Here is a 26,841-nt window from a genome sequence, read left to right as displayed (position 1 = left end):
ATTTTGAGTATTCTGAGGCATTAGCTAATAACAACTGGAGCGGAGAGTGTCCTCAAATCAGAGTTGACTTATGGCAACCCTTGGTGAGGTTTTCATGGCAAGAGACTATCAGAGGTGGTTTGCCATTGCCTGCCTCTGCAACCCTGGTCTTCCTTGGAGATCTCCCATCCAATTAATAACCAAGGCTGACCCTGCTTAACTTCTGAAATCTGACGAGATCAATCTCACTTGGGCCATCCAGGTCAGGCTAATAACAATTGGGATACATTCTTTTTAAAAGGAGCCAAAATAAATCAAGCAGTAAAGAGGACTTTCCCAGGAAGTTCAGATCAGGATAAATTAGTATTCTTATTGGCCAATAGGAACAAATTCATTACTTTCCAGATGGCAAGTTTTTGTTGCCACTGTAATAAAGATAAAGATAAGGACGAGGCATGTTGATGTAACCGCAGTGTATCCGCCCACTAATCGCTCCAATCTGGGTCATTAACCCAGGCCTGCTGCTCAGTGGGAGAAAACTATAATAAAAATCTGCTATATCCTTCACTAAATCACTTCTGGGTTGTACAAAGGGTAGCTTTAGGAATGGCCGGTCTCAAATGCACCATTCTTGAGCAAGGTAATTGAATGAATGGTGTCTGGACAACTTAAATTCCTGAATGAGTAGATTGTTTGGAGCTGCTCCAATCTGGTTTCAGGCCTGGTTATGGGACTGAAACAGCTTTGGTTACCCTGCAGGATGACCTGTGCCAGGAGATGGACCTGGAGGGGCAACTTTGTTGAGTCTCCTGGACCTCCTGGCCGCTTTTGATACCATCAATCGTGGTATCCTTTCGGACCACTTTCTGGGATTGGAAGGTACTATTTGGTGGTGGTTTTAGTGCTACCAGGACTGCCTTCTCCCATATGAACCTACCTGTCCACTCCAGTCATTTTTAGAGGCTTTGTTTTGGGTGCCCCTGCCAACTGAGGCTGGTGGCAACCTGAGAAAGGGCCTTATCGGTCGCAGTGCCAAAACTTTAGCATTTCCTATCTGAGGACATCACCTGTCTCCCTTGTTGTTATTGTTTTGTTTGGCACGTCCCCAAACAAAACTGCTATTGGTCCTCCCCTGTGGTTTTTGTGTTATGTGTGTGTGTGTGTGTGTTTGTTTAATTATTATTTTTCAACTTTTATTCCGCCCTCCCCGCAAAGCAGGCCCAGGGCGGATTACAACAGATTAAAAACATATTTATAATAACTTACATCATAAAAACAGTTTAACGTCAAACAAACAGCATGATGGTACACTATGAAAATTGATATACAAAACAGCAGCAATCAGTTTGCTAATCGGAGGCAACCAATCTACCCGTTGGAAGCTATATGGTGGATGACTCTAATAGGAAGGGGTCAGATCATCACTTGTGCTGTGTTCAGCTGTTTTTATCAAATTATTTAATCTATACTTTATGATGTTGAAAGGTGTGTTGATATTTGCAGCCTTGGAGGCGCTCTTTGGGAGGACTGGTGGCACAGAAACGCTTTAAATAAATGCAGAGAAGTTAGAAACTGACCCCGGCAGAGGAATCTGTCCTCTCACGTGGTCTATCTTTTTGCCCAGCCAGACCCACACAAACCATACAACTTTGTGGAGACCTGGAGGCCTATTTCAGACGCCTAAGATTGAAAGAATTCTTCAACTACTCTGCTTTAAATAAATGATATTAGTACTCTGTGTTTTAGGTGGTGTTTTTTTTTTTTTACTCTTCTTGCAACAAGAAAAAAATTAATGCTTCTAAATTACTTGAAAAGATAACAGTACCCATTATCATACAGAACTTCTGGATATTTCACATTTATAAACTTTTGATGTAATCCAATATGTTGTCTACTCCTATTCTACAGCATGGAAAAGTTACAAACCAATGATTGAAAAGGTAGAACACCCCGTGAAATCCATCTTTGAGATGGCACCAGGACACACGGACACCGCTGTCTTCTAACCGCTTCTTATACAAGAGTCCATCGTCTCTCAGAACATCAAATTCACACGTTAAAATGAAAGTATCAGGGAGGTGGGGAAAGACATCGTCTTCAGCTAGAAGTGGACTAATTGGTGGTTTGAATATAGCCTTCATGGTGAACTCAAAATTATCAAAAGGGGAAGTAAATGATGAAACTTCATGAAAGGGTCTTTTCGCTTGCAATTCCTGAGGGATACGATCTGAATCTAGCCATTTCTGGTACTTCACCATCACATCTTTGGAGACAAATGATTCCATCTGTGTGTAGTCCACCACTGACTTGTTCTTGGTCAGGTACGATGAAACAAATGATAAAAAAACACTACGGGACACAATGGGGACAAAATGGTTTTGTTGATAAGAAGGCAAATTTAAATCCAAAGCCTGTACAATAGGGCTGATCAAGATCTGAGCGCGTGGTTTGGCGATGTCTGGTCTCTCTACCAGCTCCTGAACCACATAAGAAGCAAGCAAGGCTCCAACGGTTTCTCCACTAATTATAATCTGAGCAGGGTCAACTCCATAGTTCTCTGCAGTCTTCATAAAGAACACTGTAGCATTCAGACATTCTCTGAACTGTGTGGGATATTGATATTCTGGAGCCAAGTGATACCTGTAATAAAAACAAGGTTATCGTTCAACTCTCATTTCTCTTTTCTTTTACTTAATATACTCACAAAAGTGCGGAATTCATTGTGATGAGAGGTTGTGATGGCCACAAACGTAGATGAGTTTTAAAAGGGGTTAGACAGATTCATGGAGGAGATATCCATAAATAGCCTTTAACTACAAGAGGCTCCCTTTAGCCACTAGGAGGCAACATCAGGAGAAGGTCTTGGGCATTATACCCTGTTGGCTGGTGCTCCAAATCAGCTAGTTAGTTGCCATATGAAACAAGGTATTGAACTAGATGGACGACTGGTCTAATCTAGCAAGGCTTTTCTTATGTCCAGTCTGTCATGGGCTGGGCCAGCCCAAGCAGGGTGGTTCAAGTCCAAACCTTAATGGCAGAGTCTGAGGGGAGTTCCAAGAGCAAAAGCCAGGTCAAACCGGTGGTCAGAGCACGAGATAACGCCAGGAGTGAGTCCAGAGTCCAAGAGCAAGGTCAGGTACAATCCAAGGTCATTTACCGGTAGTGTCAGGTCCAAAAGCAGGCCCGGGCAAGGTTCACAGACCACAGAGTGGTTGCAGGCAATAGACACATTGCTTCCACGCCTGGCAGTTCCTCCAGACTGGCTCTTATAGCCAGGTGTGGTTTTCAGCCAGCTGCCTGGGCTCCATCCTGACACTACTCATCATCACTCTCCAGCAGCTGGCGTTGGCTCAAGAGGCGAGCACTGCGCCGTCTCTCCTGCAGTTCCAGTCTCTGGCGCTGCCTGCGGCGTTCCTTGGGCGTGGGTGAACCTGGGGGGGGGGGGTGGAGGCTCTTGGCTGTGCTGCACCTGTAGAAGTCCCTGGCTGAGCTTCCCCTGTGGTGTAGGAGCTAGAGGGTGCTGGTGTCTCAGCTGCTGGCTGCAAGCTCTGATCAGCCAGCAGCTGTTGCTCCTGATTGCTGGCTTCTGCTGAATCAGGGCTAGGGCTGGCTACACAAGGCTCCTCTTCTCCTGAGGAGTCCTGGCTGGCTACACGAGGCTCCTCTCCTCCAGAGGAGACCTCACTCTCAGACTGGGCCATGACAGAGTCAATGCATCCATGATATCAAGTCTCAATGCAAAACTACAGAGTAGAAAATACTACAATATTTAAATTATATTTCTGCATAACAAGCTAGAGAAGGATGAAAAATGTAAACGTTGTTCTTGAAAATTCAACCGTCAGAACAAGAAAGAATCTTTCTCTCTTTGCTCCATGGTTGCAAAAAATTGACCAAACTTTACACTTTTTTTTAAAGCATCCTTTATGAAACATCATCATGATCCTTGTCGTGTTTAAAGAGGTTAAACATGATCAGCTAATCTTTCATTTCACATTCTCTGACGGAAGGAAGCACCTTCTTTTTCTAATCCTGAGCTATCAAACTTGCCCTCTTGCAAACAAGAACTCAAAAGCATCAAGCTATGTTTTATTAATGGCTGAGCTGCATTATTCTTAAAACACTTCCCACCGTTTAGTGTGGCTTACCACTTTCTGACTTCCTCTGCAGGATGCCAGTAGCTGATTCCGCACACGTTGGATAATGCACTTTCAATGCACTTTATCAATCATTTGAGGTGGATTTTTTGTTCCGCACACGAAAAAATCCCTTCCAAATGTTCTATAAAGAGGATTGGAAGTGCATTATCCAATGTGTGCGGAATCACTCATTGTCTGAACTGCCCCATCCTGGCTCCGAATTTGGATGGTATCCCAGGCAGTCTTGATTATCCTTACGTGTACTCAGGCCTGTGCCAAGACATGCCACCCCGACCCCGTGACAAACAGCAATAACGATTCAGCTGTTGCTGCCCAGCACCATCGAAAATTTCAGTAGAGCATTTCTAAACAAACAAATTATTGTTGATTTAATTTTTGTAACCAAGTCTTTGTGAGAAAGGTAGACAATAAATGAAGTCATAAATGAGTAGCTATTGGCTCAGTTTATTTACTTACTTTATTTATACCCCACCTTTCTCCCAATGGGAACTCCAAAATAGCTAACCATGTTCTCCCCTCCTCCATTTTATCCTCTCAACAACCATGTGAGAAAGGTTAGTTTGAGAGAGTGTAACTATCCCAAGGTCACCCAGCGAGTGTCCATAGCAAAGTGGGGGTTCGAACCTGGGCCTTCTAGATCCTATTCTGACATTCTAACTACTACACCACACTGTCACATGGCACTATAGGCATGATTCGGTTCTTTCTCCCAAGTGTATAAAAAGAATACGAGCAGCGCTTGCACATAATATAATTGGGGTCACTTACCCAACAGATACAACCACCGCATCACTCTTCTGGGCTATGTACCGGCACACTCTTTCATAAGCATCTGGAAGAGAAAATTTTTATAATAATAATAATAACAACAACAACATTTGATTTATATACCACCCTTCAGGACAACTTAATGCCCACTCAGAGCGGTTTACAAAGTATGTCATTATTATCCCCACAACAATATCACCCTGTGAGGTGGGTGGGGCTGAGAGAGCTCTGAGAGACCTGTGACTAGCCCAAGGTCACCCAGCTGGCTTCAAGTGGAGGAGTGGGGAATCAAACCCGGTTCTCCAGATTAGAGTCCCTCGCTCTTAACCACTACACCAAACTGGCTTTGTGGGTTGATTATCCTTACGTATACCCAGGCCTTTGTGGTTGTGGGTTTGCTTTCTGATTGTGACTAGAGTTCCCATTTGCCCACTTATGGAATGCAAACTCCTGGGGACTGGGGCCTCTGTCCACTGATGCTCAGCTAATCAGTGGGTGGAAGCAAGCTGGCCAAATGGGTCGAGAGCATTATCATTGTCCCTCCCCCTCCCACTATGACACAACTTCCAGTGTGACCTAAAAGAGATGGCATAGCACCAGGGGCACCACTTTCACACTTGGCCCAAAATATAGAGCTTTTGGCCATAGATGGGTGTAGAAGTGATTCCTCATTGGGGAACTACTTGTCAAGAGATGTCTCTATATACTTTTCTGTTCAGAGACTCGGAGCCTCACTACAAGTGACATCTTCCATGCGAACGGCACTTGATCATTTTCGCAAGTCTTTCTGGGTACTGAAGTCCCTCTCCCACACCCCTTTTCCTTCTGTTCCTTCCCCTCTCCGTTAGCACGGCTGCCTGAAGAGACGGAGAAAGCCTACGACAGCAGCTTTTGCAAATCGTCTTGCTGGGGGGTGGGGAATGCTCTAGAGAAAGCTGACATGTGAAGTCCTCCCCTCTCTGTTAGAACTGTTAGGATCGCTGCCTTAAAAGTCAGAGAAAGCCTGCGTTTGCAAATCGTTTCTCTAGTCGCAAGCCTGCTCTCAATGATCTTTGGGGGTGGGCAGCTGCAACTTTCTTAGCTTTCTCTAGAGTATTTCCCCCCCTCCCCGAGCAAGATGATTAGCAAAGCTGCAGCGGGCAGCTCGGGGAGGGGGGGAATACTCTAGAGAAAGCTAAGAAAGTTGCAGCTGCCCGCCCCCAAAGATCATTGAGAGCAGGCTTGCGACTAGAGAAACGATTTGCAAACGCAGGCTTTCTCTGACTTTTAAGGCAGCGATCCTAACAGTTCTAACAGAGAGGGGAGGACTTCACCGACATGTCAGCTTTCTCCAGAGCATCCCCCAACCCCCAGCAAGACGATTTGCAAAAGCTGCTGTCGTAGGCTTTCTCCATCTCTTCAGGCAGCCGTGCTAACGGAGAGGGGAAGGAACAGAAGGAAAAGGGGTGTGGGAGAGGGACTTCAGTACCCAGAAAGACTTGCGAAAATGATCAAGTGCCCTTCGCGTGGAAGATGTCACTTGTAGCGAGGCTCTCAGTAGTGCTTAGAAAAAGTAATTCCCTTTTCCCAGCTGAGGGGAACGGGGAAGTGTATGAGCATGAGTGAAAATAGTTGTTTTGAAGATTGGGTGAAACGGAGAAGGAGAAAAGGTCTGGAATGGTAAAAACTTAAGCAACTGGGGATATAATCTGTCTCTGTCTCCCTCTGTCCCTCTTTCTTTCTCCCTCTCTCACTCTGGGGTTGCGTGGGGGTTGCTGCTGTGTAGGAATGGCTTCTTGCCTCCATCTGTGCCCTGCTTGTACATTTGTAAAAAATATATATATAAAAATGTCATTTATATACTGTGGTTCCTCATTTCAAAATTTCTATTTAAAAAATAGTGGGTTTTTTTTTTTACCAATGCTTCCAGTTGTTCCAGTTCCTCCATGAAAAAACACCATTCCTTTCCGCTTTTCAGGAGATGGGCCTTTGCGTTTGTAGACCCTCATTCGTACATCTTCAAAGTATATATCCTTGATAGATAGACTTGGGTCAGGTATTGGAGGGATTCCATCCATAGCAATCCTCAAAATGGTAAACTCCCCACAAAGACCTATTTTCCAGCAAATATAACCCTGTTCACAATAACAGAAATCACAGAAATCATTTACTGCAGTTGTGTAAGCACACAAGTGAAATTAACAGTCTGGCAAATAAAATTTGCCACCTGACTCTGAGTTTTGTAGCTGACCTGTCCAGCTATGTCTCCTAAAACCAGGAGATATGTCATTGGTTGATTTGGCTGTTGGAGTCAAAGTTTGTTATTACAATTTGATAGAAGCCCTAGGGGACAATGAACACTTTCAATATTAGCTGATTCTGCACACATTGGATAATGCACTTTCAATGCACTTTAGCAATCGTTTGGAAGTGGATTTTTTGTTTCACACATGAAAAATTCAGTTCCAAATGATCTCTAAAGAGGATTGGAAGTGCTTTATCCAACGTGTGCGGAATCAGCCATAGTCTCCCACTTCAAAATGATTCACTCGATCCAATAGTGTAGTGGAAACAGCTATATAGTCAATTGTGCTGGCATGGCGGGAAGACAGATATGTATAAGAACCCCCTGATGTAATAGACATCCTTCCATGTAATTTGTACCAATTGAACACAGAAAATAGCTCTAAAAACTTCAAACCAGCCTTACTAATTACAGAATCTAGCAAATGATGGTCTAAAAATGAAGCTTGGTCCGCATCCTGGGCATTGATGCCCGTTTGCGTCTCTAAGGTACTCAAGCCAATCCTGGTGTTAAAATCCCCACCTAAGATCACCTAAGAACCAGGATAGGGGAACATTAGGTCTTCTAATAGTAAATAGCTGTCCTGAGCATTAGAACATTTTGGGGGTATATAAACATTGACACTACTAAAAGTTAGAAGTACCCTCTGTGTTTGGTTCTGATTATTTAACTTTTCCATTGAAATTAAATCTATACGCATATTGTTCTTTGGGAAAAGAGTTCTCAGGTATAGAATGACTTGTTTCTTGTTCTTTCAGATCGGGATCTGGTCTTTATATTGGCAGACCATTAAACATAGTTTGTGTTATTGCAAAGTCAAATTAAAATGATCCCTTCTGCCTCAGATCCAAGCCTAAGTTATTCCCATTTGGAGCTGAATTGACGTAGGATCCTGTATTTAGCAGACTGTCACTTGCAGGTCCCGATAGTCTTTTGGATTTGGTCACAACCCTTGTGAGTTGCTCAAGATTAGATCTTATTTGGTTCAACAACTCAAAGATGAGATACACAACCTTCACTGTCAATGTAGCAAGCTCATACAGGACGTTATGTGCTCTTTCCATGCTTGAATTTGCATTCTCATCCAGAGGTACAAAACCATTTGTAGTGGAAATGTTGTATACTATGGACTCCTCGATTGCAAAACTCTGAAACTAATGTAGAAATATGGTTAGGTCATACTGTTCTTCATGGATGGGGCTTGACCCTCTTCAGAGTTGGCAGGACCCTCCATGCCACTTCACTTCCCCATAGATCTGTTGTCACTGCTCAGCATTTGGCAGGAGACTGTGGCCATTGAAAACCGGGTGCTTACCTGCTCACGATGCCCACTGTGAGGTTTATGGCAATCTTGAGAATACTGAATTATCATTGACTTCAACTGTTCAATATTACTTCCTGTCTTGAGTAGCAAAATCAAAAACAGTCCAGTAGCACCTTTAAGACTAACCAATTTTATTGTAGCATAAGCTTTCGAGAATCAAGTTCTCTTCGTCAGATGCATAGTACAGAAACTGTACTATGTACCAGTTTCTGTACTATGCATCTAACGAAGAGAACTTGATTCTCAAAAGCTTATGCTACAATAAAATTGGTTAGTCTTAAAGGTGCTACTGGACTGTTTTTGATTTTGCTACTACAGACTAACACGGCTAACTCCTCTGTGTCTTGAGTAGATTACCCTTACTATCTTTCTCATATTGTTGTTGCTAATCCCATAAAGAGTTGTCAGTCTTTCTTCAGATGTTATTTTCTGCAGAGGTTGTGTGTGTGTGTGTGTGTGCTTGTGTGTGTGTGTGTTTTCACTCAGTCTTTCAAAATATTTCAATTCTGTTTGTTTGTGTTTGTTGGATCTGATGCCTGAAAAGAGGAGCAGAGAGCTTTGATGGTTCACTGAGTGCAAGAAGAAGGGTGTGCCAAGCATAGAAAAAATAGGTGTGCTGAACAGGCATGTGCCATTCTTTTGAACAACGATGCACAAGGGCAGACTTGTAATATTTTGTTCCCCTCCGTCCATTTTATCTGATTGCTTGCCTGCCAGCAATTAGTAGAGATGGCATGCAGAGAAAGAAGATAGGCACACTTTTTTGCATCACCAACTCCTGACCTGCTCTAAGCATAAATAAGAAGTTGTTAAAGAACAAGTGAAGGCATGGGATGAGCGCAAGTGGATGTCCCATTCATTATAAAGGGTACTTATGGAAGATCCTCCAGGTCCCCCAAAGAACTGATTCCACCCATTGGTGACGTAATTCAACATATAATGTGACTATCAACAAAAAACAGTTGTGGGGAAGAATACAATGGGCTCTAGAAAGGGGAGGACGGGCAGGTGGGTATTGTCTCCTCCTGATCTTGGCCAGATAAAGGCAGGAGGGGGAGCAGACATGGCCACCTCCTCGTCACCTGATCCTGGCCAAGTGGAGGGGGGCAGGCATTGCCACCTGCTCCGCACCTGATTCCAGCTGGGTGAAGGGGAGGTGGGCATTTCCTCCTGCTCTGTGCCTGATTTTGGCCAAGTGAATAGGGGTGGGCATTGCCGCCTGCTTCACGCCTGATCCTGGCTGGGTGAGGGGGGGCAGGCATTGCCACCTGCTCCGCTCCTGATACCAGCTGGGCAAAGGCGAGGGCAGGCATTGCCACCTGCTTTGCTCCTGATCCCAGCTGGATGAAGGGGGGCAGACATTTCCACCTCCTCCACTCCAGATTCCAGCTGGTTGAAGGGGGGTGGGCATTGCCACCTGCTCTGCTCCTGATACCAGCTGGGTGATGGCGGGGGCAGGCATTGCCACCTACTTCACTCCTGATCCCAGCTGGGTGAAGGCGGAAGGCAGGTATTCCCTTCTGCTCTGTGCCTGATTTCAGCCAAGTGAATAGGGGATGGCCACTCACTCTGTATAGATATAAGGAACTTCCCCATCCGTTGGAGAAACGAAATGAAATATGGATATTTTTGTAGTGATTTAATGGAAATATTTATTGGTATATTTATTATGTAGAATAGATGTGTATAGTAGTGTAGACTACTGAGAGCATGGTGCTGCACTTGGTCTGGGCCAATATCTGCTCCTTGTGGTCTGATTTGACTACAGGACTTGAAAAGGGGTAGTGTACTTTGAGGACCCTGTTGGTCTGAAAATTCTGGCTCCATGGGAAACTTATGGAATGAGTATTGTGAATGATTTCCCTTTTATCTGGGATAGATGCTAGAACTGTGGGATCAGCCCTGGTATCCCTTCTAAATTTTCTAGGAGAATGGGGCTTTTGAGTCTCAAGAGAGAAAGCCCAACTAGTTCATGTATCTGTGGGGTATCTGTCAACTGCCTCTCCCCAGTAAGGAAAAGGAGCTTAGAACATTCTTGGGAATGGCAGCTTTCTTTTGTTCCTGGATCCCAGACTGTAGTGCAGTGACCCAGCCCCTAGTAGCAAAGTGCCATCAAGGGGAACCAGAAGTGTTAGCATGGACACCAGAGGACATTCATGCCTTTGATGTGGTAAGGGGAACCCTGATGTCAGCACCAGCGTTAGGATTACCAAACCTTAGGAAACCCTTTGAACAAAAAGTTCATACTACTGACCATACTACTATACACATCTATTAGTGTACATACAAATTAGTATGGTCTTAAGAATATTATTGGAGCACGTTTTGCACTTTTGCACTTTATAGAAATATAATGTTTTAATTATAATAATTGTATCAATAGTATTTTTGTGCCTTTGTACTCTGGGAGAGTGTGAGATTTGGGCAGTACCGTGTTGTTCCTGGAGTAGCCTTTGTAGTTGTTAGCTAGTGGGGATAATAATGACATATTTTGTAAACCACTCTGAGTGAGTGTAAAGTAGTCCTGAAGGGTGGTATATAAATTGAATGTTATTATTATTACTATTAATCTTTTGCTTCTGTTCTTAATTCAAAGGGTCTGTTTCATTTTGGGGTTGTTTTGTATGGTTTTGTTTCATCATTGTTTCTTCCGTTATTGTTTTTGTAATTATTATTTCCTTTTGGTTTCTGTGGAAAACCCCCTCCTTTTTTTTTTTTGAGGTCTGTACTTTCATGGTTTTCCATCCAAACTGAACAAAACTCAGGAGGAGAATAGCATTCTCCAAAGACACCCATATTGTCAAATTTCAAACAGATAGAATAAAGCCATCTCCCCCCCCCCCCCCCCACACACACACCTTTTCAGGCAATGAATGGTACTCATGTGCCTTTCTATGGGAAAATTGATAGGAAGGATTCCAGCCAATAATACAGACTGCGCTGCAGCCTCTGAGTTTGAAGAACAGTAGCACAAAGAGGAGATAGACTGAAAAGGCAAGGGCATTAGGGGCACAAAGAGGGTAAGGCTGTGGGCAGGCAGCAAGCAGGACGAGGATATTGAGGTAGGTTTGCATGGCAGGGGGATAAAATTTGAACAGCAGCAGACGAGCAGGGGAGCTTGTGCTTCAAAACTAAAAATGGGCACAGCATGGCAGGCACTGGAGGGAGAGAGGGAGACGGAACCCCACCTCGTATGTTTCAGAATTAGAATACCTCACACGAGAGTGTAATCCCAGAGGCTATATCTTGCAATCAACAAAGAAAGCACGGAGCTTCTTTTCCTTCATTCTCTAGGAACACTGTACTTTCTTTATGCCCTTAATCATCATCATCATCATCATCATCATCGAATTATCCAAAACACAATCAACAATAAGCAGAGGTCACATGCTATTATTGATTGGCATTGCTAAGTTGATACAAGTTTCCACCGGAGATCTAAATATCAACCAGATATCAGTGTAATATGTACACTGTTCCAAGTAGTGCCATCTTTTGCAGTTCAGTAGGAGTTATGTCAGAAAGCTACAGTCTTTCCATATGAATTGCAAAGTTTTTTGAGATAGTTCCAAGTGCCCCATGACAATGGGGACTACTGTTGCATTCTTCTTCCACAGTTGAGTAGTTTTTAATTGTTATTGCTATTGCTATTATGCTGCCTGCTCGTAAAAGTGAAACCAATAGAAGCAGAGACTGCCATAATGAAAGAGAGTAGAACAAAATGAAATACAATCTCTTGTTATAGACTGTTTATATGGGGGATTTGTTTTGTGTTCATATTAATTATGATAATTACAAAATGTTGTAATTATTGATAATTACAAAATGTTGTAATTATTGTAATTAATAATGAAAGAAATGCACCAGACTTCTCACTGCTTAGAGAAGTGGGGCATGAGTAACATTTTTATTAGGAGAGAACTAATCATCTCTTTTCCCCCTAGAAGTTCTCTTTTGGATTTTTGGGATTTCACTTTGGAAGAAAGTGTTTTCCATCACTGTCCGCTGGTCATGAAAATCATGTGTAGTGTGCACACAGCCACATATTATTAGGAGTCCTTGGGATTATTTTCAGCACATGTACACACACCCTCCAGCATTGCATGTACACACACCCTCCAGCATTGCAATCCCAAGACCAACTTATTCCCAAATATTATCTTTGCAACAGGATCAAATTTGATTTTTAACAAGTTCTGAATTATTATTATTATTATTATTATTATTATTATTATTATTATTATTATTATTATATTTATAATCCACTCTCCCTGCAAGCAGGCTCAGAGCAGATCACATCAATGATACACAATATAAAAGAAAAAAACAGGTAGCATAGCAATAACTTACCAGAGCAAAGCACATGGACCCTGAGATGTGCAACATTCTTATCTTCAGAGGTTGACAAATCCCCAGAGGAATTTCTGTTGTGGAGAAGTGATAATAGATTGCCCAGCATAGCAGCAGGCATGGACCAATGGCTAGGATCATGGATACCTGCCATAAGAAATCCCACAGCAATGCCATCGAGTCTTCAAAGGTGCATTAACCAGTTGTGCCTTTTATGTCTCAGAGTGAAGTGAATTTCCAGGGTACTTGGCTGTGAGCTTATACCTTTCCCATAGCATGGGTGGAGAGGGACTGATTGTAATACTAGTAAGTAGGAGCTTCATATATGCCACACTTGCCAACAATCTTGCAGAGTACTGCTAACGAAGCTGCCGCCCTACACACTCCTTTCATTTGACTTTCCAGCTAAGCAATGCACCCAGCTTTCTCAGTTGCCCGAGGGCTGGGTTGCTTCTTAATAAATGTGGGAGAGAGAGTGATCTAGATAATACCCCTCCTGCTTGCCAAATATTTTGTTGCCATTATGCTCTTGCTGCATTAGAGGGTGTTTTTAATCAGTCAGGTTCTTGGCTGATTATCAAACAAAAATCTGGAAAGGCTATGTTCGACATTCTTAGATTCTATAAAATTAAAAGAGTCTGCTTGGAAACCCCATCTTAGTTTTATTTTTAAAGCTTCTTCCACAGATACTAAATGGAGCGACTCTCTGGGCATTTGGAAATCTTCACCTGTTGCAAGTGGTTCAAAACCACTTTGTTCACTTAGGAGTCCCACCTTTACTACTTGAGTCATGAATATATTTGAATTGTCTCTGTTTCCAAAAATAATTGCAACTTACAAAGCAGCCACTAATTGTTGGCTATTTTTTAACATTGTCATAAATAATAACAACAGCAGCAATAACAACAACAGTGTGCTTATATACCACCCTTCTGGAAAGATTAGGGCCCACTCAGTGACCAAATCAGTGTTGTTATCAGGGCTTTTTTTCTGGGAAAAGAGGTGGTGGAACTCAGTGGGTTGCCCTCGGAGAAAATGGTCACATGGCTGGTGGCCCGCCCCCTGGTCTCCAGACAGAGGGGAGTTTAGATCACCCTCTGCGCCACTCGGTGACACGGAGGGCAATCTAAACTCCTCTCTGTCTGGAGACCAGGGGGTGGAGCCACCAGCCATGAGACCATTTTCAAGAGGTTCCAGAATTCCATTCCACTACGTTCCAGCTGAAAAAAAGCACTGGTTATTATTATCTCCACAATACAGCTGGGGAGCTGGGCCTGAGAGGAGTGGCTTACCTAAGGCCACTTACAGAGTGCTGTTGCCCTGGAAACCCCAATCTAAGCCCAATTTAGCTTGATAGGCATGTCTTCCTTTCAAGTGTGGAGCTCCAAATTTGTTACAAGGGAGCAAAGACCAGCAGGGAGGGGGGCTCCCAGCTCTGGCTTTGCAGACAGTGAAGAGGGAGAGACAGCTGCTGTTGGCATTTTGCTAGAGTGCATTGGAGCTTGAATTTTCTTTGTGTGTGGTGGGATAGGGATCTACCCCTTCAAGTTCCAGGGCTGCTTCCAGGCTCTGGGGTCAAGCTATTATTTATTATTGGTACCTTTCCTGCTGCCTGCTCAGGTCAGGTTTCTGGGAGTGGTGCAGTAGGGATCTTGACCAAACTTGGATGATGGCTGGAGGAGAGCCTGCTGGCCCCCACGAGCATCCAACCACGAACATGTTTGTGAACAGGTCATGTTCGTAAGTGTTTGTGAGTCCCTGGATGGCAACGAATAACAAATATCATGTTCGGGTTTTTTTCTGTTCGTGCCCATCTCTAATTGATAGTAGGATGAACAATCCCATTTCAAACAATCCCAGTTCATTTAGAAGGGTACGACTGTTAGGATTGTACTACAAGTTATATTTAATTTTGCTGTTTCAAACAAATGTTTTATTCTCCAAACAGATGCTAACGCAAAAGGCTTAGGTATAGTATCGCATCAAGAATTTGAAGGAGGAAAGAGACCTCTAGTGTTTACTAGCTAAAGTACTGAACAGATGCTAGAAAAGTCACAGGAGTTATGTAGAGGAAGCAGAACTATCGTACCAGAGGAGCCTTTCCATGAGGATTTCTAATGAGCAACTTGTACAAACAGTACTCCAGTGTGTGGAGATCTCCAAGCCCAATTTACAAACAAGAAAACCTGCAATTTTGAACAAATGTTGTGTCCAAAGTTTTAATTTAGTGATTGAACAGCGAGTTACAAGTTGGACTGGGATGTGTGTGCATGCAAGGGCTGTGAATTTTTCGTGAGTGGAACAGGCTGAGAGCTCAGAATAATTGGGAGAGCTGAAAGCTCTCACCCAGCGAAGAAAAACAAGAGAACCATTGAAAATCTAAAAGTTAAGGTAAGCAAGCACTCGAACACGAAAAAACCCCACAGATTTTTCAGGAAGGGTTTTTTTGTAATTACCAAGCATCCCAGATTTGTGTTAAATTTCTGGAAAATCATAGTAATGACTTGAAACAGCAATTTTCATGTATATTTTTGACTCAAAAATTCCATAATGCATACCCCTACAACAGAAGACTTCTAAAGGACAGGAGTATAAGAAAGAAGCAGTAGCAGTCTCCATTAAAGTGCAGACCTCATGGGCCGAGAGTCCTTGGATGATGTCTGTGAAGTAACTTCGTCTTATTATGTTCTTCCTGCATTGTGCAGGTGGTTGGACTAGATGACCCTTGGGATCCCTTCCAACTCTATATTTCTATGTTGCTATTGAGTCTTGTCATGCTTGGTACCTGTCTGTGGGAGCTGGGGCTGAGAGGAGTGGCTTACTCAGCGCCCTCTGCAGGACTTCAGGCTGCTGTTGTGACATGTCTTCAAATTATCTGATCTATATGCTAGAGTTGCATTTCCAGTTCCTTGAACGATTCAGGTTTTTTGTTGCAGCTCCCCCTGTTGGACAGAGCAGCCATTTTATTTACTTATTTTGAAATATTTCTGTCCCTCCATATCTCCTTGAACTGAAGCTATTTATTTTTGCACTTGATTTAAACCCCACTTTTCTCCCCAATGGATACCCAAAGTGACTTACAACATCCTGCCCCCCTTCATTTTGTTCCTCCATTTTGTCCCCTGTGAATTAAGTTAAGCTGAGAGCACATGACCGGCCCAAGGTCACCCAGCAAGCTTCCATGGCAGAGCAGAAATTTGAACCTGGGTTTTCCAGATCCTAGTTCAACACTCTAACCACTGCACCACACTAGCTAATTATCGTAACTTCCCCAATGTCATATTTGTTGGAGAAAATTTACACGAGGAAGAGTGACTTTTCAATATAAACAGTTTAGGCATGCAGAATTGGTACAGAGATGATAAGTGCTAATTGATTACGCAGCTTACCAGTCATTCTTCCTGGATGTCTGGCCAAACTGCTGAAATACCAGATGTCAGGATCTGCAGGCTATTGCCCCATAACATGCGTTCTGAAGCTGCAAGATGAGCATGCAGCTAACTTGGTAAGTGCACTACAATTCCCGTTCAAGTTTTTTAGCTTCAAGTTAGCGGATAATTAGATGCTACTAGGGGTGTACATAACGGAAAAGACAAACCAAAATTAAATACAGAAGACGCCAGTTCTGCTGATTAAAGCAACTTCTGGAATGTTTAACCAAATCTGGGAAATGAGGCTGCAATGTGTGTGCTTCATTTTGGTACTTACCGCACAGATACTACTACTCAAAAAACTCCCAGTACTGGGTTTCTAAACCATACATTAAATAGGTTTTTATACATTTTTAAAAATTATTTTAAAGGTGCTACAGTGCTACAAGTGCATCAAGACAACAATCATACATCCTAATCAATAACAATCAATAGGTACAATCAATACATATAAGTACAGATATATAAGCCGAAATTGCTGATGGAATAGCCTCTGGGTGTTTCCCCAGGGCAACAGTCTCACAGGTCCACACTTCCTTGAAAAAGATGAAGCAGATGATGCCAAAATAAAGTGCAAGGTGCAGGAGAGATCTTCACATAACCGTTCTAGGCATATTGTCATCCTTCTTCAAACAGACGTCCATGCCCACAGAGGCTGTGCAGGCAGGCCATGCAGTTAGGGACCATCTGGCAGCATCTTGTGTTCCTTAACGGCAAGTTTGTCTGCACATGCAACCAATTGGCTCCAAAGGGGAGAGACTGAGCCCTTAGCATGCACAACTTGGTTTGAGGAAGGAGGGGTCTCCATATTCTGAGCCCCCGACTGCCACAAAGGCTCACATTCTACAGATTAGGGTGAAATTTGGAAACAAACAGTAATTGTTAAAGGAGAGCCAGGAGGTCCCAGGCATGGCCAAGGTTCTACCTGTTGTTGTTATAGTAGTAGTTGTTCCCCCACATATGAGATCCAGATTTTGAAGACTAGCTCAGGTGGACTTACAGAGCAGAGCTGGAGAGGAGGGGAAAGACAGGAGGAGACAAGGGCAAGGGAGGGAGCAGGAGGGGAGGTTAAGGGAAGGGAGGGTACAGGAGGAGAGGGGAAGGGAGGGGAGCTGAGGAGAGGGAGGAGAGGAGGAGAGAGGGGGAAGGGAGGGAGCAGGAGGGGAGGTTAAGGGAAGGGAGGGTACAGGAGGAGAGGGGAAGGGAGGGGAGCTGAGGAGAGGGAGGGGAGGAGGAGAGAGGGGGAAGGGAACTTCCTTACATGAATTCTCCAAAGGTATGTGACAGAATGTTTTTAATGCAAATACTCCGGAGACCCAAGATGATCTTGGAAAGGGAGGTGTCAGCAATGTCAGTGACATAATGACATCACTTCCAGGGACAACTGGGAAGTGACTATGGGAACTCTAGGAATCATTACAACTCCATGGTAAAACTCTATGGTGATTCCTAGAGCTACCATTGTCACTTCCAGGCTGCTCCTGGAAATGATATGCTGGTGACTATGCCAGAGCCTTTTTCTCCCTTTAATTTTCTCCCCCCCCCCCCACCCATTGCTTGAAGTGAATGGATCAAATCCCAAGGAGTTTGTCTGCCATGTGCAGGCAAATGGTAAGCCTACTGATACTTATGCTATGGCTCCTTCTTGTTCATCCTAAAGATTTCTTGTGGCCACTTCTTACATGCCCAGGGTAAGGCTGATCACCACCTTGGGTCATGTAGCAATTTTCCCCAGGCCATTTTGGCTAGGGATCCTGATGGTTTTTTGCTATGTTCTGGGCATTGGGTGTGTGGGGAGGGGAGGAGATAGTTGTGAATTTCCAGCATTGTGCAGGGGGTTAGACTAGATGATCCCAGAGGTCTGTGATTTCAAATAGCTGAATTTTTCTTTCAAGGGTATGTATTACATTCCTTTATCACTGACATCCCAGACAGATTACACAGTGTGTAATCTCTCTCCCTCTCTCTCTCCCTCTCCCTCTCTCCCTCTCCCTATCTGAACAGCTGAGCAGTGGTCATCTGGCCGTCTCCCCTCCCCTTCTCCTGCTAAGTCCGGGGGCAGAGCCTCAGACCCCGGATACAATCAACATCGAGGACATTCACCGAGTAAAGTACAATTGCTTCATTTCTTGCTCTGCATTGAAAAGGGTCAATATGATGCTGAAGTGGTCAGTTAGGAGGCAGACATGACTGTATATTACATACGTATATTTTATTGACAGGGTTTTAGGTTCATAAAACATGCTTAAATATGAGGATTGCATTTTGAAAGCTAGCCTGGCCATTGCCTTTGACAAAATGGATCCTCCAGCGGGACAACTCATGTTTTCATTGGCATTGAGCTAGATTCATTAGCAACTTCACACTGCCTGATTGATGACAACTTGCATGCAAGATTCACGTCCATAGCACTTTAAAGACCAACAAGAGTTCCGGGGGATAAAGTTTTCAAAGAAGAGCTTTGATTCTCAGAAGCTGATAGCCTGTGATTGATTGATTGATTGATTGATTGATTGATTGATTGATTGATTGATTGATCGATCGATCGATCGATCGATCGATCGATTGATATTCCACCTTTCTCTCTGAGACTCAAGGCGGATTACATAGTGTGAGATTAGTACCTTTAGTAGCAAGGACAAGGGCAGGCATTTCCATACAGTGTCAAGAACATTTCCATAAACAATGTTATGGGGTAAAAGAATATAAGTTTACAAAGATATAGTATTAGCAAGGATCCATTATGGGGTTGAGGAATTGCTGAAATATAACATAATCAATTCTAGGACTTACACTGAACAACATAAAGCACAGGTAGGATATAGGAGTACATATTTAAAGCAACAGATAATATGTAAGGCAATATAATGGTGAAATCTATGGTTTCTAACTCATTAGCAAAACATCTGGTATCCCAGATGTTAATCTTCTTGGTCTTTGAAGTGTTACTGGACTCAGATCTTGCTCTTCTACTGCAGAGTATCTCAGCTACCCACTTGAAACTTGCATGCGTCAAGAGAACATTGATCATACTGCATTCAGTGTGGGAAATGCATGTCGAAACAGCTTCAGGAGTAACTGGGACAGCAGAATTTTGTTATGTAGTGCCATAGGCATAACACCCTCACATTAAGTTTACGAGTCAGATGAGGAAAAGCTAGAAACCTGGCAAGGGTTTCTAGCACATTGTAATATATAATTAATAATATAATTAATCATATAATTAATCATAGCCATAGCCACAGCAATAACAGCAACAGTAATAACAGCAATAATATTTGAGAAATGTTTTGCTCTTTGAAATTAGTTTCAGGTGCGTAGTCACGTTAATGTATACTAGAAGAGCAAGATTTGGGTGCAGAAGCACCTTAAAGACCAATCAGATGTCCAGGGTATGAGCTTCTGAGAAGCAGAGCTCCCGTCATCAGATAGATGATATATTTGCTGCCTATGGTTGAATGCCGTGGGGAGAGTGTGCGGCGCAAAACAAAGCAGACTTACACAGGACTGGAGAAAACAAGGCCACAACTTTATTGAACAGCAAATGAGGAGTATGGGCGTAGCATGTGGATCAGATCCGCCGCATTGCGTGACCCGCCTGTCAGCCGATGAACCACATCCCCCTCAGGCCCCAGGCTGAGGGAGGAAACCAGGAGTGGCATGAAGGGGGAGATCACCCGGTGTACACCCTTTGGTGATTCCCATGCCACCTGGGGGTGGCGTGCCCTGGCAGCCCCCGAGCTGGGCGTGCCCCTCACCGCTCACCCCCAAGACTCCATAACGGAATCCCCTTAATGGGGAGCCTGTGTGCGCAGGCCCAGTCTCCCCAACAAATGGGATCTGATCCAATGCCCCACCGCTACAGTTGTGACAGAAAGATAAAAGACAAAATGTACAGGGAGAGGCGGGTGGGTGATGCTCCGATCGTCCGCGAGGGCCGGCGCTGACTGAGGGCTGGGCAGGGAGGCGGTGAGATTTAAACCATCCCGCCAGACCAGAGGCAAGACCGCAGGACAGCGGTCCGCGCCGGCCACGTCCCCCCTGCTCTGAACCCGGGCGCCCGTGATTGGGCGCCCGGGATTCAAAGTGATTGGTCGCGGCCTCTCCAGCAGCCCGCGACCCAGAAGACCTCTGCGAGTCTCCCGCCCGGCCCCGTCAACGGCAAAATGGGCCCCCGGTAAGTCGGGGGGGGGCTCACCATCCTATATATACAGGTGGTGGATAGTGCCCTCAAGTCAGAGCGGACTTATGGTGACCCTTAGTGGGATTTTCAAGGCAAGAGACTAACAGAGGTGGTTTGTCATTGCCTACCTCTGCAACCCTGCTCTTCGTTGGAGGTCTCCCATCCAATTACTAACCAAGGCTGACCTTGCTTAGCTTCTGAGATCAGACAAGATTGGCCTAGCCTAGCCCATCCAGGTCAGGGCATTTCAGGGACTGAGGAACCAACTTTCATTTGCATTGAACTATTCAATAAACACAAGCAATATGTTCATCATCAAACCAAAATACTCCATCATGAAGCAGCTCATCAAGTACATCGAACTATGGTAGGAATCCAAACCAGGAATGGAATATGCATCAGAACCTAGCAGGAGTTTCTTGCGAAGTTTGTGTAACATAATTCCCATTGTCATAAAGATAATTTTTTTAACAAGCAAAAGGGCCATCATTACAGCAGTGGGTGGGATGTTTGGAGGCAGCTCTCTAAATGTATCAATCTGCTGTGTGCCTCTGTTTTCAGTTCCAATACTGGGTGTGCAATACTCCTTGCCTAAGCAGAAATGCTAAAGCTACTCCTCATTGTCTACTTGAGCCAAATGAAAATGATTGTATGCCACTGCCATTTCCATACACAAAAGACATAGCACAAGGTATTTCTTCTGGTACATCTTCAAAAACGAGTGTAATTGGCAAAAAAGTGCTATATGTGAAGATAAATTTGGGAAAAAATAAATTTGGGAAAAAATAAAGAGTATTGAAAAGATAAATTTTTGAGGTATCAAAACTACAAGTATAATATTTGTAAAGATATGATAGGTGTTGTAGAGAAAAATGGACACTGAGAGATCTCTGTCTTTTGGTGCTACACCTCTGAAGATGCCAGCCACAGCTGCTGGCAAAACATCAGGAACTACAATACCAAGACCACGGCAATACAGCCCGGAAAACCCACAACAACCATTGTTCTCCGGCCGTGAAAGCCTTCGACAATACATTGAATATGTATTCTTTTTCTTTTTTTGTTCTTCTCTTTTTCTCTCTTTTTGCATTCCTTTATCTTTACTTTCTTGTTTCTCTGCCCTTTTGATTGGGCTTTTAACCTTAACAGTAAAATAAAAAAAGTATTCTTTAAAAGAAAGTGTAGTTTGTGATTAAAACATGCAGTGTTATACACACAATGGGTGTCTGATAAAAGGAGAAGGCTTTACATGCGGAATATCCCTCATCTTGCCAGTTAAAAGGCTCAAGTAATATGGGGCTGAAAGATCTCCACATGAGACCTTGGAAGCTGCCAGTCAGAGTAGACAATCCAATCCTTGAAAGATCAATGGTCTCACTCAGAGCCAAGCTACAAGAGATGAATTACACAAGGAGGAGCACGTGAAGCGAGTCGCAATGTTAGCCAGGAAGCTGAGTTTTAAAAGAGATCGGAAGGCTTTGTCAATTTCCCCTGTCTACAGAGCCAGGGAGATGGCTGCTCAGAAGTTTTGTTAATTTCCTCTTTCCTCCGGAAGGCTCGGTCAGTTTCACCTCCCCTTTTAAGAGGTGAAGAGGAAATCAGCCTTGCTCTCCCTGGCTCTGTAGAGAGAGGAAATTGACAAAGCCTTCTGATCTCTTTTAGAACTCAGCTTCCCGGCTCCATTCATGTGCTCCTCCTCGTGTAATTCATCTCTTGTAGCTTAGCTCTCAGTAAAAGAAAGATTCGAGGTCTTGTTTCTTTAGGGTCAGGTCATGGGCAGACATGGTGGCATGTGAGGAACAAGTTCCTTCTCTCCCCTCATCCACACAACTCAGCACAGAACTCTGGCAACTCCAAACCCTGATCCAGGCTATTGCAAACCTATGAAAGAATTTCCACATACCACATTTTGAGGGGAATTTGGTAGGCCCAAAAGGCCAAGGGACTCACTGGAATGTTGAGTGCAGAGAGTTGGATTTCTTAGCATTGCGACTAGGGATGTGCGTTTCGGCATTCAGAATGCCGAAAGAATGCCGAAACAAAAGTGTTTCGGCTTCTTTCGGGGAATGCCGAAACGTTTCGGGGAATGCCGAAACGTTTCGGGTAGCTGAAAGAAAAAAGCCGAAACGTTTCGGGATTCTTTCAGCTTTCTTTCGGCTTTTCAATGGGAAAATGCCTCCGTCTTCCCGGACGTCTGGGGGAGGCATTTTCCCACCGAATAAGCCCAAAATTGGTGGGGACCTTACTCTAACCCTTCTCTAACAACCACCCAAGTTTCAGACAGATTGGACTTTGGGGGGCCATGTTATGGCCCCCCAAAGCAGGTCCCCCCATCCTCCCATAAGAAAGCGAAGGAGCAGCATATTGTTAGCATGCTGCTGCTCATCTTCTTCATTATTTCCTATGGGGAAAAATGAAGAAGCAGGCTTCCTTTGCCAGGGGTGGCATTTTGCATGCAAAATGCCCCCTCACCCTCAGGGGCCCTTCTCCCACCCCTCCTCCCACCCCCCACCAAGGCTCAGACTGCTCCCACTTGGGGGGGCCATTTCATGGCCTCCCCAAGTAGGTGCTCTTTTCTCTACCACTGACAGCTGGGGGAGGCTTGTCTTGCCAGGGGTGGCATTTTGCATGCAAAATGCCCCCCAGCCCTCTGGGGCCCTTCTCCCACCCTTCCTCCCACCCCCCACCAAGGCTCAGACTGCTCCCACTTGGGGGGGGCATTTCATGGCCTCCCCAAGTAGGTCCTCTCAGCCCCTAAAGTCCACCCCTTACAGCCCCACACAAACCCAATTCCCCCCCAGCTGCCACACACAGACCCAAATCCCCACATTAGCCCCTCACAGACCCAAATCCACCCCCACCTGCCCCACACCCATAACCCCAGGAACAGGCTGGCAAAGGCCAGCCCTCTCCCTTTGTTCCCTATGCTGGGAACTTCTAAACTCTCTTTCCCTGGGCAATTCTGCACAGCCCAGGGGTGCCACAATGGTGGGCACACTTCTGAGTGCCAGCTGGTCCCTGTGAAAGAGCACCTGAACCACAGACACCCTCCCTCAAATTCCCCCACCACCTACAGAGATGGCTGGCCAGCCAGCTCCATTGTTCCCTATGATGGGAACCAACTGCACAACAAAGAATAAAACACGAACAACACAAAATAAAGTTTTAAATTTTTTTTTCTCCCTTCCAAAGTACAAGTAGGCAAAGCATTATGACACATTACACCAGCAGTCCCCCACACAGAAAAATAACACAACTCACTTAACATCAGAGAATCACAAAGCATGATTCCTGTCAAAAACACTTTATTTCTTGAACAGCTTTAGGTTACACAGCAGGGGGGAACACCAAAGGGCATGGCAGCACTATCTTACACAAAAATAACACAACTCACTTAACATCAGAGAATCACAAAGCACAATTCCTGTCAAAAACACTTTATTTCTTGAACAGCTTTAGGTTACACAGCAGGGGGGAACACCAAAGGGCATGGCAGCACTATCTTACACAAAAATAACACAACTCACTTAACATCAGAGAATCACAAAAACACAATTCCTGGCAAAAACACTTTATTTCTTGAACAGCTTTAGGTTACACAGTAGGAGGGCACAACAGGGCATGATAGCAATGTACTACAAAAAATAATACAACCCACTTCACCGTTTTTGACAGCAATTGTGTTTGTGTGATTCTCTGATGTGAAGTGAGTTGTGTTATTTTTGTGTAGTACACTGCTTTCCTGCTCTGTGGTGCCTTCCTACTGTGTAACCTAAAGCAGTTACAGAAATAAAGTGCTTTTGACAGCAATTTTTGGGGTGATTCTTTAATGTGAAGTGAGTTGTGTTATTTTTGTGTAAGATACTACTTCCATGCCCTTTGGTGTTCCCCCCCTGCTGTGTAGCCTAAAGCTGTTCAAGAAATAAAGTGTTTTTGACAGGAATCGTGTTTTGTGATTCTCTGATGTTAAGTGAGTTTTGTTTTAATTTTTCTGTGTGGGGGACTGCTGGTGTAATGTGTCATAATGCTTTGCCTACTTGTACTTTGGAAGGGAGAAAATAATTTTTTTTAAACTTTATTTTGTGTTGTTCTTGTTTTATTCTTTGTTGTGCAGTTGGTTCCCATCATAGGGAACAATGGGGCTGGCTGGCCAGCCATCTCTGTAGGTGGTGGGGGAATTTGAGGGAGGGTGTCTGTGGTTCAGGTGCTCTTTCACAGGGACCAGCTGGCACTCAGAAGTGTGCCCACCATTGTGGCACCCCTGGGCTGTGCAGAATTGCCCAGGGAAAGAGAGTTTAGAAGTTCCCAGCATAGGGAACAAAGGGAGAGGGCTGGCCTTTGCCAGCCTGTTCCTGGGGTTATGGGTGTGGGGCAGGTGGGGGTGGATTTGGGTCTGTGAGGGGCTAATGTGGGGATTTGGGTCTGTGTGTGGCAGCTGGGGGGGAATTGGGTTTGTGTGGGGCTGTAAGGGGTGGACTTTAGGGGCTGAGAGGACCTACTTGGGGAGGCCATGAAATGCCCCCCCCCCCAAGTGGGAGCAGTCTGAGCCTTGGTGGGGGCTGGGAGGAAGGGTGGGAGAAGGGCCCCAGAGGGTTGGGGGGCATTTTGCATGCAAAATGCCACCCCTGGCAACACAAGCCTCCCCCAGCTGTCAGTGGTAGAGATTAGAGCACCTACTTGGGGAGGCCATGAAATGGCCCCCCCAAGTGGGAGCAGGCTGAGCCTTGGTGGGGGGTGGGAGGAGGGGTGGGAGAAGGGCCCCTGAGGGTAAGGGGGCATTTTGCATGCAAAATGCCACCCCTGGCAAAGGAAGCCTGCCTCTTCATTTTTTCCCCATAGGAAATAATGAAGAAAGATGAGTAGCAGCATGCTAACAATATGCTGCTCCTTCGCTTTCTTATGGGAGGATGGGGGGACCTGCTTTGGGGGGCCATAACATGGCCCCCCAAAGTCCAATCTGTCTGAAACTTGGGTGGTTGTTAGAGAAGGGTTAGAGGAAGGTCCCCACCAATTTTGGGCTTATTCAGTGGGAAAATGCCTCCTCCAGGCGTCCTGGAAGACGGAGGCATTTTCCCATAGAAAAAAGCCGAAAGAATGCCGAAATAATACCGAAAGAATCCCGAAAGCCGAAAGCCGAAAGAGATTCTTGTTTCGGCTTTCGGCTTTAACGATAGAGAATCTTCTTTCGGCTTTCTACTTTCGGCTATAGCCGAAAATTTTTGGCTTGCACACCCCTAATTGCGACTGGTTCAGGTGTGCTTTCTGAAGATAGATTGGTCATAACACAGTCTATGATTATTAGCTAGCCTTGCAGCCTGAGTCGCCAGACTATCATTAAGTTGATTCTAGTATTCTTTCAGAGGTTGGGTTTGTGGGCACGCCCGTTATTAGCCAAGTTCAATGAGCGCTGAAATTAAGGCCCTGGTTAGAATGATATGGCCATTCATGGGCATTGTCCCAGCAAGAATAATCACTTTTCTAACCATAACAGTGATTATAAATGAACACTGTAGTTTTAAATAACTCTTACCATTTGGTGTTCTTTTCAGTCTATAGGTTTGGGTGGGTATCAGGGATGGTCTGTACAGACCAACTACATTTCCAGGATATGAACGGCAGCTTTCTGAGCCCATTTGGGGTTCCTTTTTTTAATACAATCCATTCTTTGGAGCTTCTGCATGTCTGCATGAATCTGAGTTGGCTCCATGGTGAACTCATGAAGAAAATAACTTTTAGATTGACCCTGAGAGCCAAACTACAAGTGACGTCTTACACAGGTTGAACACTAGTCGGCTTCCCTCAAGTTTTGATGGGAAATGTAGGCATCTTGGTCTTGCAGCTGTAATGGAGAGCCAAGCTGTAAAACCAGGATGCCTACATTTCCCATCAAAACTTGAGGGAAGCTGACAAGTGTCCAACCTGTGTAAGGCGTCACTTGTAGTTTGGCTCTCAGTTGGGAGGCGGTTATAGAGAGGGCAAGAAAAAGGAATTAAAATCTAGGCAAAGTATTCATTCTTGTTCTAGCAATTCTGTCCATCCAGGACCGTTTATATTGTCTTCTAATTACATTCAGACTTTGAGATTAAAGGATCCATATTATCCAAAATCACGGTATTTATTTGCCCCACTCCCCAATAAAGACACAAAAACAAACCAGTTTATTTAAATAGTTGATTTATGTCATAATTAATTGTGCCAACATATTTAAATGGATGGCTATGCTAGGAATCCTGATAGGGCTGCCTTTTTAGGAATGAGTCACTCTGGCTCCAAACTTGACCAGTGATTTGACCAGCTGGCCTTGTTTATCCCCGCCCGCATGCAATGTGCAAAGAAGTGTCCATTCTCAGCCCTGTCCCCTG

The 26,841-nt window shown here is 44.4% G+C and overlaps 1 protein-coding gene across 1 annotated transcript; it reads right to left on the bottom strand.

The window, feature by feature from the left end:
* Positions 1–1,273: 1,273 nt before the first annotated feature.
* Positions 1,274–13,140, bottom strand: LOC129344798 (arylacetamide deacetylase-like 4). Its single transcript, XM_055001687.1, has 4 exons — positions 12,866–13,140; positions 6,805–7,021; positions 4,908–4,971; positions 1,274–2,619 (listed from the first exon to the last, which is right to left on the bottom strand). Exons 1-4 carry the CDS (start codon positions 13,040–13,042, stop codon positions 1,839–1,841), a joined length of 1,239 nt encoding a protein of 412 aa, XP_054857662.1. The 5' UTR covers positions 13,043–13,140; the 3' UTR covers positions 1,274–1,838.
* Between the last annotated feature and the right edge of the window lie 13,701 nt (positions 13,141–26,841).

This window comes from Eublepharis macularius, chromosome 17 (genome assembly GCF_028583425.1).
Source record: "Eublepharis macularius isolate TG4126 chromosome 17, MPM_Emac_v1.0, whole genome shotgun sequence".
In the NCBI taxonomy this organism is placed as follows: Eukaryota; Metazoa; Chordata; class Lepidosauria; order Squamata; family Eublepharidae; genus Eublepharis; species Eublepharis macularius.
This window is presented reverse-complemented; position numbering and strand designations above follow the sequence as displayed.

Coding starts and splice junctions, on each gene's coding strand:
- LOC129344798 (XM_055001687.1), bottom strand. CDS start 13,042: ATGGCATTGCTGTGGGATTTCTTATGGCAGGTATCCATGATCCTAGCC. Junction 7,022..12,865: donor GGTCCATGTGCTTTGCTCTG/GTAAGTTATTGC, acceptor TATTGTGAACAG/GGTTATATTTGCTGGAAAAT. Junction 4,972..6,804: donor TGGAACAACTGGAAGCATTG/GTAAAAAAAAAA, acceptor TTTCTCTTCCAG/ATGCTTATGAAAGAGTGTGC.